General features: G+C 32.4%; 1 protein-coding gene across 2 annotated transcripts in view; it reads left to right on the top strand.

Moving 5' to 3' along the window:
- Positions 1 to 73: 73 nt before the first annotated feature.
- LOC140673546 (uncharacterized) overlaps positions 74 to 17,752 on the top strand; it is a 34,490-nt gene continuing 16,811 nt past the window's right edge. Inside the window, exons 1-8 of one of the 2 annotated variants that reach the window (XM_072906538.1) lie at positions 74 to 356; positions 600 to 892; positions 1,270 to 2,306; positions 2,956 to 3,164; positions 3,660 to 4,144; positions 4,503 to 4,797; positions 5,318 to 5,490; positions 6,405 to 6,536. In XM_072906538.1, the coding sequence (XP_072762639.1) occupies positions 794 to 892; positions 1,270 to 2,306; positions 2,956 to 3,164; positions 3,660 to 4,144; positions 4,503 to 4,797; positions 5,318 to 5,490; positions 6,405 to 6,446 (2,340 nt within the window). In that variant the 5' untranslated portion in view covers positions 74 to 356; positions 600 to 793 and the 3' untranslated portion in view covers positions 6,447 to 6,536. Of the gene's footprint in view, positions 357 to 599; positions 893 to 1,269; positions 2,307 to 2,955; positions 3,165 to 3,659; positions 4,145 to 4,502; positions 4,798 to 5,317; positions 5,517 to 6,404; positions 6,537 to 17,752 lie in introns of those variants that run through there. The other variant, XM_072906539.1, reaches the window with a different exon arrangement.

The raw sequence follows: 17,752 nt of genomic DNA, 5'->3' as shown, positions 1-17,752 counted from the left end.
TGGCGGACGCGCGCCGGCCAATCACCGCCGACCACGCTCTACCGACGTCGCGCCTCACCGTGGCCATGCCGCGCCGCATGCCGCGTCGCACATAACCTTATGCTGATTAGCGCGATAGCTTATCTGTCGTCGATACGGTAGTGTTTGTTGAGGAAACAGCAGCCGACAATAGCCGAATTTACACGGGAGCGTCCGATGCGACAGAAGTCGCTGATTGGCTCTCAGCGTCGCGTCATTTTCAAACTCGTTTCCGTTTCTTTCCCCAAAAGTTGCTGTTTTCTATTTCTCAGTTTCTAACTCGAGTATTTGCATATATTTCGAGTTTAATGTAGATTGAAATCCCATTGAAGCTGAAGGTAATATTTAATTTGATTTATTTATACTTTTTTTTTTCATCTTTCCGACATGTATATTGTAATCTAATCTAATCTAAGAGAGAACCAGGTATAGTTTTGAACATTCCATAACATTTTTTAATAAAAATTTAGTTAACGACGATTGTTATCAAAATGTCGTTATAGTAATCGTCCCAAAAACACGAATAGTATTATAATCTAATGTATAATAATAATATTCATACGTATTATATGTATCTACAGGCTGTTTCCTTGACAACAAAAAGGTAAACTCGTAACGAGACTGATTGTGAGCAAAGCTCTATCGTGACTCATTTCAAACAGAACCTCTAATTCGTGAATAATGGAAATTTACAAGTGATACACAAAAGTCGAGCGAAGATTTTGTTAGCTAAATTTAGCGACTGAACATTCACAGCTAAAAAAAGATAAGAAAGATGCTCTCTTCGAAAGCAAACGCGGCGCTGGCACGTTTGAAAGAAATCGAGGAGAAATACAAAATAAAACGTGAGGCGCAAAAATGGAATCGTAAAGAAGTGAGTATTCTCTAAAATAAAAGATAAAGAGAATTAAAAAGAGTTCCGAAAATAAAGTTTTTTGTGAAACAGAAGTTTCAAAGATTTAAGTCCTGCAAAAAAATATAAAATATATAATACTTTTATGATATGTATTTTACATTTTTGTTCATTTTTATTCATTTATTTTCTTATGTTAATTACATTTCATATATTAAATAGAGGAAAAAATAATAAATATAATATTTGAATGCTTAATTATATGAATATCTTCTGGAGATTAAGTTTTAGAGGTTATATGTTTCACTGTTTCTCTATAAATGAGAATGAAAATTTATAATTAAAGTAAGGACGTTGTATGATTTTAACATCTATATGATATATGTTGCATTATTTAGGACTTGGATAGCTCGATAAGCAGCATTTCGGTAATTCCTTCGGAAAATCTCTTGCCGGAACTAAAGAAATCACCGAGAAACGTCTCGAAGCTCAAGCTTGACATTAAGATACCAGATATGCGATTCGAAGAACGTGCAGAAGAAACAAAACTTTTATCGGAAAATAAGAAATCAACGTCGAATAAGATGAGTCCGGAACCTCTCGAAGACGTCGATGATGCCGACCTTGATGTCACCATGCCGTCGAAAGATAAATCGCCGCGTTCGACAGGAAAGCAAGAAAGTTTCATCTCGGACGTAACGAGTATTCAAGAGAATAGCTCGATTGAAAGCGTGCTCGATGACTCGATGATTTCGTCGAAATCACTCTCACGCTCGAAAACGTCGCGAGGAAACTTTTCCATGGCTAGCAATAAGTCTTCCAGACGCGAAGAAAAGACAAAAGCGGCTGCAAAGCACGAGAAAGGGAGAGAATCCGATAAATCGTCGGAAATTTCGAGGAGAAAAGCATCATCTGGTAGTTCGTCGATCAAAAAGCAATCAACATTGCTTGAAAAATCGAATCGGAAGACTTTCAAAGTGCGTTCTACTTTAAAATCGAGAGAGCGTTCGAGTGAAGAAAAAGTAATTACAATTCCAAATGCGGCTAATTTAGATCAAAATTTAGATCGCTCGAGGTCTTTGCGCGATGATAGTGTTATCGAGGAATCAATCAGCACAGTGGACGACGACAGTGAAATTATTTCGGAACTTTCTCGTGCCAAGACAAGTATTACTAAAACTGACGATTCTATTAAAAGTTCTAAATATTTGGCAGCTGAAAATGCTTCTCTAATGGTCGCGAGCAGTTCCAGACAATTGGCTACTGAAAGCGGATACGCGAACGACACCTTCGAGGACGTTTCGAGTTCAACCTTGCGATCACAATCGCAACGCGAAAAAATGATTGATGAGAAAAAAATAGATTCAGCAAGATCCAGAACAAAGAAAAATGACACGGCGTTACTCGAACAATATAAATCTGATCAGAATAACAGGTAACTTTATATATTTAATTAATAAATACAGTAGATTTTTTTATTTTTATATTTAATTTTAATATTATTTAACAATATCACATACATATTTTATAATAAAATACACATTTTTCCATAAATATATTGTTATTTTACGTAGAAAATTAATATTTTAAATAAATAAGAGACTATACTTATTATTAAATAATTAATAATAATAGTAATATTAATAATATAAAATAAAATACTAAGAGATAATTTGTTTATTACTATAATTTCAAAATTAAATACTTTTTATGAAAAGTAAAATATGAAATAAAAGAAAAAGAATTTAACTTTGAATTTAATCTAAAATAATTAATATTAATTATTTATTAGAAATCATTAATTACTAAGAATTATATTTCAATTTTAAAGAACAAACTAGAAACTTTAATTGGTTTAGTTATTTGACAGTTACTGCTTTTTGAAATACATTGTAGTATGTAAAGCAGTGCTAACAGTAATTTATAACAGAAAAGATTAAACAGCTTGTGACATGTGTCGCGATCTTTATCAATGATTTATAAACATAAGTACAAATGCGAAGTGACAAAATGTCAATATTCTCGAAACCATCAAACTTTCATTAATGTGGGCAGTTTCTGTGCAATGTTTTGTTCGATTGCAGAAACGGACACGTCATCGAACTCGTGACTTTAAAACCAAATGCAACCGAGGTTAATTTGGAACCGTCTAACTATGCCAATAACTTTGAAAGCAACGCGAATTCAGACAACGCAATCGTGCGCTTGATAAAATCGTCAAAATCCGTCAGTCCGCGTGCAGAGAAATGTTATCAAGAACGACCAAAATCGGTTAAAGCAAACATTACAAGTGGTAAAAAAAATGAATAATATATTTTAAATAAATTGATTTCAACGTTTTAATATTAGAATTAATCCAATTTGACAGAATGCTGCAATATGGGGAAATCTATTTTGAGATATGTATACTCCTGAGAAAATTGATATAAACAGAAATAGCAATATATTTTATAATTTATTTTTTAATTAATATTTAATAATAATATAATCTACGTAATATTTAATTAAAATTTATTTTTTATAATCAGTAATTTATCTTTTTATTAATATCCATAATATTATTAATTGTTTTATCTTACTGATAGAATATTTTTCAAGTACTTGTGAAATTCATTTTAAAATAATACGTCGAATTGCGAAACAATAACAATTTTCCTTTAGAAGGCAGCGTTCAAAATTTATCAAAATCTTTAAAATTTCTTGTAATGTTCAAAATTTTTTTGACAAAAAATATTTTCTTGTTATATTCTACAAGGATTCTAATGCAGTTAATTCAACAAATTTTCAGCCAAAAACTTTGATGAAAACATATCTCACTCTTCAAAGTCGTTGACCAGAGTCGGTGTGACGAACATAGATGAGAAGAAAAACTCAGCGGAGAGCAGGATGACTTCTGTTCGGCAAGAAGATGACCAGGAAGAGCGTGGGAAAGCATTGAACAAAATAAGAAAACGCACAATGATAAACATCATTGGACCGCCTGCGAAGGAGGGCATAATCAAATCAAGTTCATCAAAGGAAAATGAAACAGAAAAAGAAAACGTTTTCGAGGAAATGAATCAATGCATTTCCCGGGAGGCTGAAGATGTGTTGAGAAAATTGCACAAAGATGCGTATGATGCGTTGGTCAAGCGACACGCGAGCTCTAAAAACTCAAAAAAAGCGTCGGAAAAATCTTTCGAGAGTAAAACAGAATCCGAGATAATGAAAATGAAAAAAGAGACCCCAAGAGAAGAAAGCGGAAGTCATTGCTCTTCAGAGGAAAATAAAGTGGTAAATATTAGTGCTGTGTATTTTTCTTCTTCTGCCATAATTGTTAAATTAATGTTAAATTTCTTTAAATTAAAATTTTTCAGAATCATTAATTTTTATATCCTAATTTTTGTACAAGATTATGCATTTTGTAGTCGTCAAAGTCTAATCTAATATAAAAATAATAATATTACAATAATAACACAAATAATAATACAAAAAAATATTTCCGTACTTTTAATAATATGTCGAAAATCAAGATGATTAAGTTAATGCAGTTTTATGATGCGAAAAAATTATTACGCAATAATTATGTAACATATTTTGACAAGAAAAATTGCTACTTTATTATCTCTAACAGTATTTTGTCTTATGTCAGTGTGATCATAATAATCGCAAACCTAGTAATCAGAAGAGGAAAAAAAGCATTACGAATTCAAAGTCAGCGCAAGCTCGCAATACCGGAAGTCGTAAGGAAGACGAGACTTCGAGGTTTGATGAGAAACAAATGCATGGGCTTCGGAAACGATTTGTTGAACTGCGACTGCAACAAGAACGAGAAGATCTCCAAAAATATCTACAGGAACTGAAGAGTTCAAGACTGGAATCGGATTCTATCCAAAGCTATTTCAGTCCCCTGGAATTTCCGAAGATCGCAGAATTTACGCAACCTGGTAAATACATACAAATAAAAATAAAAACTTATATGAATTAATTTTCTTAAACAATTTTATATTTTGTTGCTATATCTATACATTCAAGTTAAGTTTTTATATTTTCTATTGTGATAAGTAGAGCGAATTCTTTTTTTTTTTTGTTTCGTCTTTTATTTTAAATTAAAAATCTTCTGCATATTCTCTCTTTCGTACATTTGTTTTTTTTTTTTGCGCGATTCATATTTTATTGAATGTTCAAAGTGCAGTTAGCTATGCTACAGCGAATGCATTGACAATTGTGATTCTAGCATTGAATAGAAGGAATCTGCATTGTATCGAAACAATGAGCACGTAGACCAATAGCGGCTCTAGCAATGTAGAGTCGCAAGAAGAATATATTAAATATATTCGCATTCAGATAGATGCGATTACAAAAATGTACATAAATGTATTTAAATATATTCTCTAGATATGAATGAATTTTTAGTTTATTTATGCATTATTTATGTTTCGAGAAAATGAAATATTTTCTTCTTAGACGCAATCGACTTGGAATCGAAACTGAGCAATCAGCATGTCGTGCTTCGGGAAAGAGTTTCGGCGATCAAGCAATGTTTGAAGGATCAATATATCTTGTATCGTGACTACTGTACTATGGCGCAAGCGATCAATGCCCACTACGTTCCCACGACGTTGCAGGATGCCAAAAAGGTTAATGCCTTTTGATATTATACATTGTATGTATATTAAATTAGAATATTAGTAAAAACAATTCTATTAATTGCATAACAAAAGATATTTTATGAAAAATACAATGGCAAATTTTCAATGTTTTTATTAATCGTGTAAGAGTAAAGAATAGAGATTTATTATATATATATTCAATTATTACGATATATATTCAATTATTACATATTACAAGAGATTAAGTTATTATGTATATGTATTAAGGACTTGTGTGTCTGCATTTTTTGCAAACTAGAATTAAAATTTTGCTATTATATTTCTTCTTATAAGTATAGCAACGATTTTTTTTATATACAAGATGATGGTAGTGGATGACAGGATAAGACACACATTATCGAGTTTTATTAAAAACAATATTATGTCACAGACACCAACATCGTAGGATTTTATTAAAAAAGTCCGCTCTATCTCGAATAAATCTTGAATGGTCATTATATTGACTTACGCCTACATTGATGTTAAAATATAAAATAGTCTATATATTAACATAATAAAAGTAGCCTATATATGAACGTAATAAAAGTATTACGCATTCTTTGACGTAATAATATTTAAAATAGAATATAATGACGTGTACGAGGAAGCTACGTCACAATGTTTGCTCATGGTTTTTTGCGTAATACGGTCAAAGGAAAAAGGGTCGGAGAAATTCTTTTATGAGCCTAAAGAGCATCCAGGCTATAATATATACGTGTATGTGCGTATGCGTTTGCTCGCAGATAGGTAGGCGAGCGAGCATGTTACGACAAGGGCAATGGAACTGCTATAAAGAACCGAATAAGGAAACGAAAGGATAAAACTCGCTTGTTCTATTGAGGAAATTTTAGATAAGCTTACGAAAGTTTTTTTAAACTGAAATAAAATCTTTGTGCTTGCAGACAATACGTGAGCTACGAAAAATGACAGTTAAAAGCAGATGACGTTGGCGCACCCATCTGAGAGTAACTACGTCACAAGTAATTCTTCGTTGAAATTATCTACGATTTAGAATTCATGGATACTGGAAAAACGTGAGTACTCAAAAAATAAAAATCTTAATTATTTATTAAATTATTAAAGCCTTTACGAAATATCAAGTTTTATTATCATTGAAGAACTCAAATTCACTTCTATTTAATGTCAAATTTCGATATTTTGAAATTATGACTATTTAAACTAAATTTTAGCTAAAACATTAAAAAAATTAATATTAAACTTAATTAACATTAATTAAAATTAATATAAAATTGAGGTTTAATTTAACAAACACAAAATAAATTTCGTAAAGTGAGTCATTAGAAATTGAAAGACATTTTTTGAGTTTATCTATGATTTCACTTTACATTTATAATCGATAATTCAAAACGTGAATGTTAAACATAAATTTAATATTCGACTACGTATGCATAAAGTATTAAATTTGTACGTAACTACATTATATCGTACAATGTAAAAAATCATATAACGCGAATTATATAATTGCTGCATTTTTCCGATATTGAAGGTGGTAATTAACTTTTCCACGTTATATTAATCGGGAAATAAATATACATAAAATATTCATAAAATTTACAAAATACACGATAATTCTAACGTGATTTTCCTCGAGAATGGAAATCTTTTTTTTTTTTCTTTTAATTATCGCCTTTTGGCGCGATAGGATCCGTATCAGTAGATAGCGGTTTTTTAATGAAATCGAAACTGAGATTTCTCCTTTATGCAATTACTAACTTGGCTGTGCAATATATTTGTGCTTCCGGTGTGTGAATATTGTGAAACTTTGTGAAAATCATTGCTCATTTCTTCGCGAATTGCAGATTGAAACAAAAATTGCAGCGCAAGAAACAAAAAGAGATATTTAAAAAAAGCTGTCACTTTAATCGATATAATTAAGAAACCGATAATATTTTAGCTCGATTTTATATTTTGGAAGAAATTTGTTTGAAAATTTCGTGAAAAGTTGATTTACTTGTTTGATATTTATTGTTAGTCTTTATTTTTATTTTTAGGCACGCAAAAATTTAAAACGATCAAAAATTGTCTTTCCTGAATATTTAATAAATTATTTTCTCTCTTTTTTTCAAGATAGGATTTTAATTTGTGGAACATAATCTTATAGAAACTTAATGCGAGTTATATGCGTTAATAAACGAGTTACTCTTATAAACTTAATATGAGTTACAAATATTATTTAAATTAAATTTTATTATTTTAAAACGTGCGATAAATTTCTATCTATTTTATATTTAAAAAAAAATTTAATTTACTTTTAATTTCAATTTTCACGCTCTTTCTTTCAACATTTTCTATATAAATATATTACTGATATCATATAATAAAATATATAAATATATATATACATATATATTATTATATTTTATTATATATTTCTTTCCTATTCATTCTTTTCAAACATTATTGTTCTCAAACTAAATAATTTTAAGGCTCGATTGCACCAATATTATTTTAGTATTAAACGAGACTTAAATATGTCTGTTTATTTATTTAGAAAGAAAGCTAAAGATAAAAACACATTTAACTAATAATAAGTCTCGCTTAAATCTAAAATAATTTTAGTGCAACCTGGTCCAAGACGGACGAAAACGCGGAATAATTTAAATGCAAACAGAGACGAAATTACTCTCGTCCGTGTTGTGTCCCCCCTGTGTTATTTGGCAAACTTCACGCTACCTCGCGTGTCGCTTGCGTGGGAGTTGCGCGGCAGCCCCGGCGGCGGCGGTGGCGGCGGCAGCGGCGGAGGAGGAGGGGGAGGGGCGGAGGCTTTCATTGACGGCGCGCGCACGCGGCGTTTCTGCCGTGCAGTCTCGGAACAGCCTCGCGGTTGGCAGGACGTATTTCGCGACCGTCCGTACTCGAGTGAGATCACGACAGTCTCGGAGCCTCGAATCTTCGCGTATATTAACCTCGCAACCGGGTGGTGCGATCTGAGATTTCTGGCCGGCGGCGGAGAGGGCACAGCACGAGAGAATAGAACGAAGTTAGGAAAGCGCCTGCTCTTCCGGTAAGTCGATCGATTTACATTGAATTCGGCGGATGATGGGTGGGTGAAATTGCGCGCGGAGACCGAATCGAATCGAATAAATGTACAATAAATGTTCGGTGATAGGCTGTATCCTGTCGAAAAGCGAGACGATTTTTTCTCTGCTCGAATTTGATATATATATATATGTACATGTATATACGTAATAACGCCACATCTTTTCGCACCTTTGAAAATTTCGGCTTTAAATATGTCGGAGGACCATCAAGTTTTAAAATCTTGTTGAAATAATCTTTCTCTTGAAATTGGCTGAGGAATAAAGTATCTGATTTCGAACGCCATATTTGTTTCGCGGGTTTTAGAATTTCGGCATGAAATATATGCTTGATTCTCTCTATTCATTTAAGAAATTGGCTGAATAATAAAGTATCAACGGACGAAGGTTAAGTATCTCTTTGTATCGTCGACGCAAAATAATTCGTCGAATTGCCTTTTGAATCGTTCATGGTTGAAAAGCTATTCAAGTATTTATATTTAACTGTTTCTTGTTAAAGAGGAACTATTACATTTTTCGAAGAATATCTTTGCGTGCACCAAATGCATCTACCGCGCGCGCGAACGCTGCCCGATAATAGTTCCGTTCCCTTAGCGAGTTAACATAAGACTCTTAGGTATCATTGTCGAGCACCGTACATGTATAATTACTGTGAGTAAAAGTGATTATATGGAGATTTAGATGAATCGAAATATTTTAAAGAGAATCTCTCATTTACAATTTGATTCACACGTACACGCCCTTCCAATTTCATTTATTCATCATCGTAAATGTATATTTATTAAATCGAGCTGAAAGGAAGAGTCAAACTGAGAGATCCGACAACTTTCTTTGCATAAGTATTGTAAGGTTTTTTTTTTACTAAAATTATAACATTGATTGTGTAATTAAATAAAAAGAGCGCCGTGAAAATTCGCGCGACTATTGAACGTTAAAGAGCAAAGCTCCAATTAGCACTACGTTTGCAGGCCGATGAAATTTTCTATCGATCGTAGTCAGTGAGTGTAATTGCGATTATTAGGAAGAGGGAAAAGGAGGGAAAGAGTCAGGGAAAAAGATTCGTTTTAATCAACGAGAGTCGCAAACGGCGTGAGGGTGTGAATAGCTCACAAATATGTATGAAAATATTAAATATAACCCAGGAAAAAAAATAACTCGAGTTTTTGCTGAAATTATTTTCGCAAGCAACATAATATAATTTTACATTTTTAACAATATTGACGATTTGTTAAAAGTGTCTATTATTTAATTAAATTGGTAATAATTTAAAATTAATTTAAATTAATTTATAATTTAAAATTTATAATTAATTTAAATTTTACAATAAAATTCATGATAAATACTACTAACTTATAAAACTTGAACGCCTCATATCATGTATTTCCGAACCAAACTTTCTTTTATAATTTAAATTAAAAATTTTTAATTAAGCAAGTATTTTTATTGCAAAATTTTACTGAATTAAATTATCGACGGATTAAATATATAAATGTATAAATAAAAAGATTATAAAAAGAGATTATTTTCGTGTTTGTGAACGTATTGAAATTCTAATAATTTCAATCCTCGATTTAATAATTTGTGCGATTTTTGCGTGGGCATATAATTTTAGGCGAAAGCATAGATTGATGGATTTATAGAACACACGCTTGTTTAGAACCGCGAGATTGTCTCTATTGTCAGTGGAGGTTTTGACACACCGAGATATCTATCCTTGGGTGAGCGAATCGAGGTCGCGGGATATGTGCGTTATCGATGCACGCGATTTGTCAGACATCACGCCGTTCCGAGGCCGACGTGATCGTAGAAAGGTTTAAGATCATGGTGCACAGAGTCGTTTTCTAATATCCGTTTCTACGGAGACGACCCTAATGCGAGGCCTTTCTCCACGAGGTCTGAATCGAACGATGGATTGCGAGTGTGAATCCAAGTTCGATATGCTTAACACATATATTCCTTGCGTCGGCAAATAATATAAAATAAAGCTTGATATTCGAATATTTCTAATATTAAAATCAAGTATTTCGAATACGAATCGTTACACAGTTATAATTTAATATTGGATCAATTTTCATTTTTAAAACACGATCTCCCCTTTCTCTTTTTTCTCAAGATCTTTAAAATTCATGATCTTATCAATTCTGTTTTTTATAAATAACTTTTCTTTGGAGCTTAAAGAAAATATAAGATAGGGTGAAGTTCCCAACTGTTGCCTTTAAGTTAACTCGCGCGTGACCTGTAGCCTGAAAGAGTACATGTTTAACCGATCTTGACCCCTATTATTGTCCCGCTGTGCATTGATTTGATACGAAAGGGCCGAAAAAAAATTCTGTCTGAATGGTTCGACCTTTTGGGAAAAGAGCAACATTAATCAAGCTAATCAACGTTAACTCCATTTGTGTCTAACACAATTAAGTGGCAATAATTTAGAGCTAATTAGAGATAGTCACATCGTCAACATTAATTTGACGTTGATAAAAGAACAATATTTCTGTTTTAATCGAACGTTTACTTAAATTAAAAGATAATAATCGGAAATTAATTTCATATTTCAATTTTTATAATAGTTTCTTCTATATAATTGTATAGTTTTATATTAATATATTTTATAATATAAAATTATTATATTTGTTATTATTATTGTTTTACTATTATATTTATTTATTATATTTTATAGTAATTACGTATTGAACAAATTTTTGTTTAATGTTTTAATTATAATTGTAATCAATCTGATGTGAGACAGATTTAAAAGCAACGACTGTATGCCGATATACTATTATATAGGAACGTATCATTATCCGATATTTGTACGGAAACTTGCCTCAGACGCGAGATTATTTTTATTTTCTTAAAGTTTTTCTCTCTCTCTCTCTCTCTCTTTCTCTCTCCGCAGCACGTGGCATTAAAAAAAGCGAATTGCGACGTAGTCATAACGATGTGCCGAGTGCCGGTCGCTTTCATCGATTCTCGCGGAGTTGGCCGGATTCATTGACCCCGTAATAATAAATAACCTTTCGAGAGAGAGTATATTATATAGTTGGGTCAGAGGTAAAATTCAGCCGCGTTACAATATTATTAACCACCTCGTAATGCCGTTAATTATCGAGACGTTGCCTTTGTCCATCAGGATCGATCGTTCGCTAACTCTTGACCTTCAATGAACTCACCTCGGAGGTAACCTCTATACAGGGTTGTCGCAGTAGAAATGACATTTTTATCGCGCATCCTCGACCCTTTGTCGCGACACTCGATCGATACATGCAACGTATTTATAAATGCGTTTCTCAATGAAAATTGAGGAAATACGCCGTTTGATGATTATAATGTAAATGTCATACATCTACCTACGCGTCTCTTTAGAATCTCTGGTTTTTTTTTTTTTTTTATTTTTATTATAGAAATATACTGGCTTTTATATCAATTTATATTTTTATGTATGGATATATTACTTTCATTAACATTTTAACATTAGTTGATTGAGAAAAAAATAACGTTACATAACTTTTGAAAGGTAAAACATCGATTGTAAATAATTTTGTAAATGTATATTGATTATGTATGTATATAATATCCAGATATTACATAGTAAATAAGAGATGCATTATTAAATTTAATGCTTGTGTTAATTTTATTTATTTATTTTAAATACTTTCTACAATATCTGCACATTATTTTTCAAGTAATTTTTTACAAAAGTATAAAAAATTGAGGAAAAAAATTTTTAAAATACTGCTTAAATCGATATTAATAAACAAGTGATACGTCAATAATGATATGTCATTGCAAACTTGCGTAATTCTTCTCAGAATAAGATTGCATCTCGTTTACGTGACTTCTCTCGTTTTTTCACATTCGACGAGTTACGGTATATCACGCCTCTTATTTCGTCATTATAAAAAATCTTGTTTGTAGAGAGGAATCCTGACAGGAGTCTCATCCTCGCGTTTTCTTTGCGTCGCAAAACTAAGCCTTGAGTAGAAGCGTTGTTTCGAAGAACCATTGTCTTCCTACGCTCCTACGCGTGTTTGTCCTTTCGTTTCCTTTCTACTCTCCTTTTTTCACGTACATTGCACGGAATCGAGACCGCGGAAACAAAGAACATCGTATTCTCGACCGTGAAAGAGGAAAAAGATATCACCTATGAAAAAAGAAGCGAACAGGAAATTTTGCAATCTAAGCTAGAATTTTCGATATACGATTCTATGATATATATATGTGTGTAAAATATCATAGAATCGTATATCGAAAATTCTAGCTTAGATTTGCTTAGAAATTTTGACACGATTTATCGAGAGAAATTGCCAATATTTTTCTCTATATTTTATTATATTATTATATTATATTATATTATATTATATATATATATATATATATATATATATATATATATATATAGATAATATAATATAATAATGTAATAAAATATTGGCAATTTTTCTCGATAAATCGTGTCAAAATTTCTATCTGCGAAGAATTGTATTTTTATTCAAATTTCTTGCTCAATTATAGTTGAGTCATCTTATATAATTGTTTAATTTAAATTAATTATTATGAAATGACTTAAATAACGAAATTATATACTGCATTTTACGCTAAATGTATTTTATTCATGATTATTTTTATTTAACATATTTAATTACATCTTATTTTATAACGAATTTTTTTATTAATCTAATTTGTCAATGATCCAAACATGTTCTTTCCGGATATTATTACGACTGTATAGCAATATCGTTTGCTATGCGACCACAGATGTGATTTTTCTTTCGGCGAGCAAAGTCGGCCGGAAATTGGCGCGATCGGGACAGTGAGTCATCGTCTTCGTATTTTGTATGGGGTGCGTCCGTAGGGGTGCGTGTCGACAAAATTAATCAGCCGGCAGGAGTCGTGACTATCTCATAACAGGGTAAGCGATCTCTGGTCATTTGAAACTCGATCAATACTTTCGATCACGATAAGTCGGAAGCTCTTTTCACAATCTTGTTTTTAATTCGAAACAAATAATAAATATCTAATTATATATTTATAGATATTATTAATTATGGAAGTGGCAATTGCTAGGTGGTTTTTATTTTTTGTTTTATATTTAATTTCTAAAATTTATATTTCCTACTAGCTTGAAGAATTGTTAAAAATTGAGCTACTAAATATTTCTGTCGAGTATCGATTAATCGTGCAAATTCGTCACGCTATTACTAATGCAGCTCGAATAAAATCGCGACTGAAACGCTTTAGTCTTGGTTGAAACGCGAACGAACGGGATAGTTGAAACGTTCCCTGGAGAAGGCAAAATCGTTTTGTTTTTCCGGACGGACTCGGTACAACCCTTTTTACTTTGCCGAAGAGTTTGCCTAAAAATACGACTGCGTCTCGCCGAGGCGAACAGAATTCCTTTCATTCCTCGTTTCCCCTGTTCATCATTGAGAGTTTTCTCCAAACTTACTCCATACAACAATTTCAAATAATTTTGAAATTATCTAGTATAAAAATAATTATAATTAAAATAATTAAAAGTAGGAGAATATAAGTATATACCTTATACGTAATATCATCGTTTGGTTCATTCATATTTTAAATCCTTGTATTTCTTGCTGGTTTACAATTTCTTAAATGTTCAATCGCGCGCTTTAAATCTGATGCGCACGAGTGTAATTTATAATTTTCTTGCTCTCCGCAAAACGATGCCGAGTTGCGCGAGGGCGACATTTATCGAGACCTCGGTGTGCCGTGTAGTCGCTGGAGCGAAACGTGAAGGAAAAGAGCGTCGAGAAAGAAAGAGAAGTAGCGAGCGGATGGAGGCTAAAGAAGGAGGAAAAGGAGGAAGGAGCGACAGGGCCATATACACCGAGAGTGACTAAACAGGGATCACGAGATGGTCGATGACGCCGAGACCGAGACCGCGGCTCCGCGACTCGTGGGAGCGTTTGTTTCTTCGTTCTTTAACCGCTTGCTTCTTCGTTCGTGCATCGCGGAGATGCAATGCGGAGCGCATCGGAAGTCGCGCGCTTTCTCCCGATTATAGATTCTCCGATGAATTTCGAGCCGATCCTTCCTCGCTGGAAATTTTACGGAAGCGATAAAATTAGAATTATAGAGGCGGTTAATTAGTTGGAAATTTAGAATTACAAAGTTAATTAGGTAGGTGGATAATTAATTAAGATTTTTTGTTGTTTTCTTTGATGGTTTATTGTTTGATTCTGGTGGCATCAGAAAGATAGCATTTTATTTTCAAGCTGCAAGAGCGCGAAGAGATAGTTGGATTAAGAAACTTGAAAATTTTTAACTTTTGCCACATAATATAAATATATTATGTGGCTTTTTAAATTTATAACTATTATTTTTTCATCTTATTCGAGAAAGCAAATTAGGGATGATCTTGATAAATTTTAAAAATTTTAAACTTTCAAAATTTAAATTATTTTTTAAATAGTCTGAATTTATACATTGCAATAAAGTTCTTATTCGATATTTCATTATCATTATATATTTAATATGTTAAGAATTAATGAGAGCTTTAATCAAATTTTCGGTAAAAGAAATCGAAACGTCATTCCATGCGCCTCTCATTTACCTTTCTTAATGGAATCGGTGGTTTTCATGACGAACGAAAGTAAGTAGCGAATTGCGGATAAGAGCCTTGAAATTAAGACCGCATTTCGCGGCACGTGACCACAACTCCATATCGAAAAGATATAAATTGTTACGCGTAATAAGATTTGAGAGATGAAAGGGAATGAAAATACCGAGCGTGAATGGTAGAATGAAGTTTCCGGAAGAAACGAGCATTTCTTCGTTCGATAATTTCATTTTGATGTAAATTGTATACTAGCTTTTCTCTAATTACGTATATTATTGCGTCGTATCACGGTTTTTATTCGCGCAGCTCTTTTCTTATCTTGATCGAAGTTCGCACATTTTATCATTTCACGTTTCAGTTCACGGCGATTCAAAGCAAATATTATTTCAAACAACTATAATTAAAGGAAATTTCTGTTAAATTATTGTTTAATAACTCTAGAATTTTCTATTTTACATGAAATAATGTTGAACTCACTTTGATTTAATTAATAAATTAATTAAATATTTTAATTGAAAATTTAATGCAAAAGAAACGTAAAGAAAAATTATATATCTATTAATTATTATTATATATTTATTTATATCTTTGGCTAAATATTTAAATCTTGATAGTGCAAATCTTCTTAAAAATATCATCTTATATTTTGTTCCATAAATAATGAATTTATTATTATTTTTCATGACAATTTGTATACACGGTTTATCCAACTCGATATCCCGTTTGAGGGTTTGGATCTCGCGGTTGCATTTACTGCCAGTTTTATGCGGGATTCGATATCGTATAGGCAGTAGTTAGGGTAAGGAGGGGAGGCTGGTGTGTTGGCCCGCGTGGACCAAGGTAATCCGGTGCGAAAGCGAGAGGCACACGCACCGGGTGAGGAAGGATTGGCAGAAAAGGAGAGACAGATAAAGAGAGAAAGACAAGGAGGAACCGGTGCTGGTGCAAGGAACCGGAGGATCGCGGACGGATGATTGAGGCTCCACGTCACGAACGAAGTGGATCATTGTCTCTCGATGTACGAATATCACGACGATCGGTTGGACAAGATGAAATCTATGGCGATGAATGATAATAATTAACGGCAGTTGATAGCTCGAAAGAGTCGCGACGTGATTTGACGAAGGATGAGAAAAAAAATTATCAAGCGGCTAACGAACTACCACTTGTTTCGACAAATACTCGTTAATTTATATCTGTACAGAGTGTCTCTAAAACTTCGATGAGTCATTTTTCACTTGATATTACTTTAATTCACTTAAGTTAACTCGATTAAATTTTCAAGATCTATAGTTTCTAAAGGTTTGAAAAAAAAAAAAAAAATCTCTTTGTGATTGAGAAAGAAATTTTACAGAAATATTAATATATGATTTATGATAATACTTACAGATAGTATGTACATATATATAATGGCAATTTAATAATGTTTTAATTGATGCATTTATCGATGTATTGAATTTTCGCACGCGTTTTTACGTTTTTTTTTTTTTTTTTACCGGCGATTTCTCGAAAAAGTCTTTGGGCGCGAGTCCGTGACGAGCGGTCGGTCATTGAAATGGGTGTATACATACCTGTGGGAATGTATTCACGGATCCTCTCTTCGGCGGTTGTTCAGCCAGTGGAACAGGGAGAAACTACCGGACACGACGTGCATCTTGAGTAACCCGGCGTTGTGTCGTAATACTCGCGCCGCGTTCGAATGTAGCCGAATGTACGAGGTATATCAAGAACGATATATCTAGCATTTAGGCTCTCTTGTGATCTTGGTGAGATCGTAGGCGTACGGAATAGGTATCACGAAATTGCGCACGCTAGAAACGGTTCGTGTGTAATATCGCCTGTTTAATTAAATCGAGCTATTAAAGTAACAGAAGTCGTTAATTTCGATAGCGTACAAGATATTTTAGATGTTACGAGTTTTAAGGAGACAAACTGATGTAAATTTTAGCCGAGTTTTTGAAAATGGATGTAAATTACTTGCGAAATAAAGGAATAAATTATTTTGCATTTTGGAAAGGAAGAAATGTTACGGATTCAAAAAGTCTCTAAGAAATTTACAGTAAATCGAAAATTATAAATTTTTATTTGCTTTCTTATTTTTTGAATAAAGTTCATGTTATGTAAAATAAGCAAGATACGTACATACATACGTGGCAGTTATTTTAAGATGTTACTATATAAAACGTATAGATTTATATATAATTTCTATACAGGTGCATTTATCATTCGCTTAATCTCTGACAACGATAGAAGGAAAAAGTTAATGGCAATAAGCTGTAGCAATCAATTATTGATAATGAAGACATATTATTAATTGGGAAAATGTACTGCGTCATTTTTATATTTTATTTTTATAGAAATATTAATTATTATATTTTTTCAGAAAAACATAGGCATAAATTTATATACAAATTATGTATCACATTATTATACATAGATTGTTTACATGATTGTTACGGTTGTTTTGCAGTTCAAAATGTTTGAAAAGAATGCCCTTACTTTTTGGATTGCAAAACGTGTTCCATCGCAGTAACAGTAAACTAGTAATGTAAAATCGATTACTATTTCCCGTTCGTGCTAGCGCGGCATGCTTTTAACGATTTCGTGTGTG

Source organism: Anoplolepis gracilipes, chromosome 14 (assembly GCF_047496725.1).
Source record: "Anoplolepis gracilipes chromosome 14, ASM4749672v1, whole genome shotgun sequence".
Taxonomy (NCBI): Eukaryota; Metazoa; Arthropoda; class Insecta; order Hymenoptera; family Formicidae; genus Anoplolepis; species Anoplolepis gracilipes.
The sequence above is the reverse complement of the archived record's forward strand: the minus strand, read 5'-3'. Positions and strand labels throughout refer to the sequence as shown.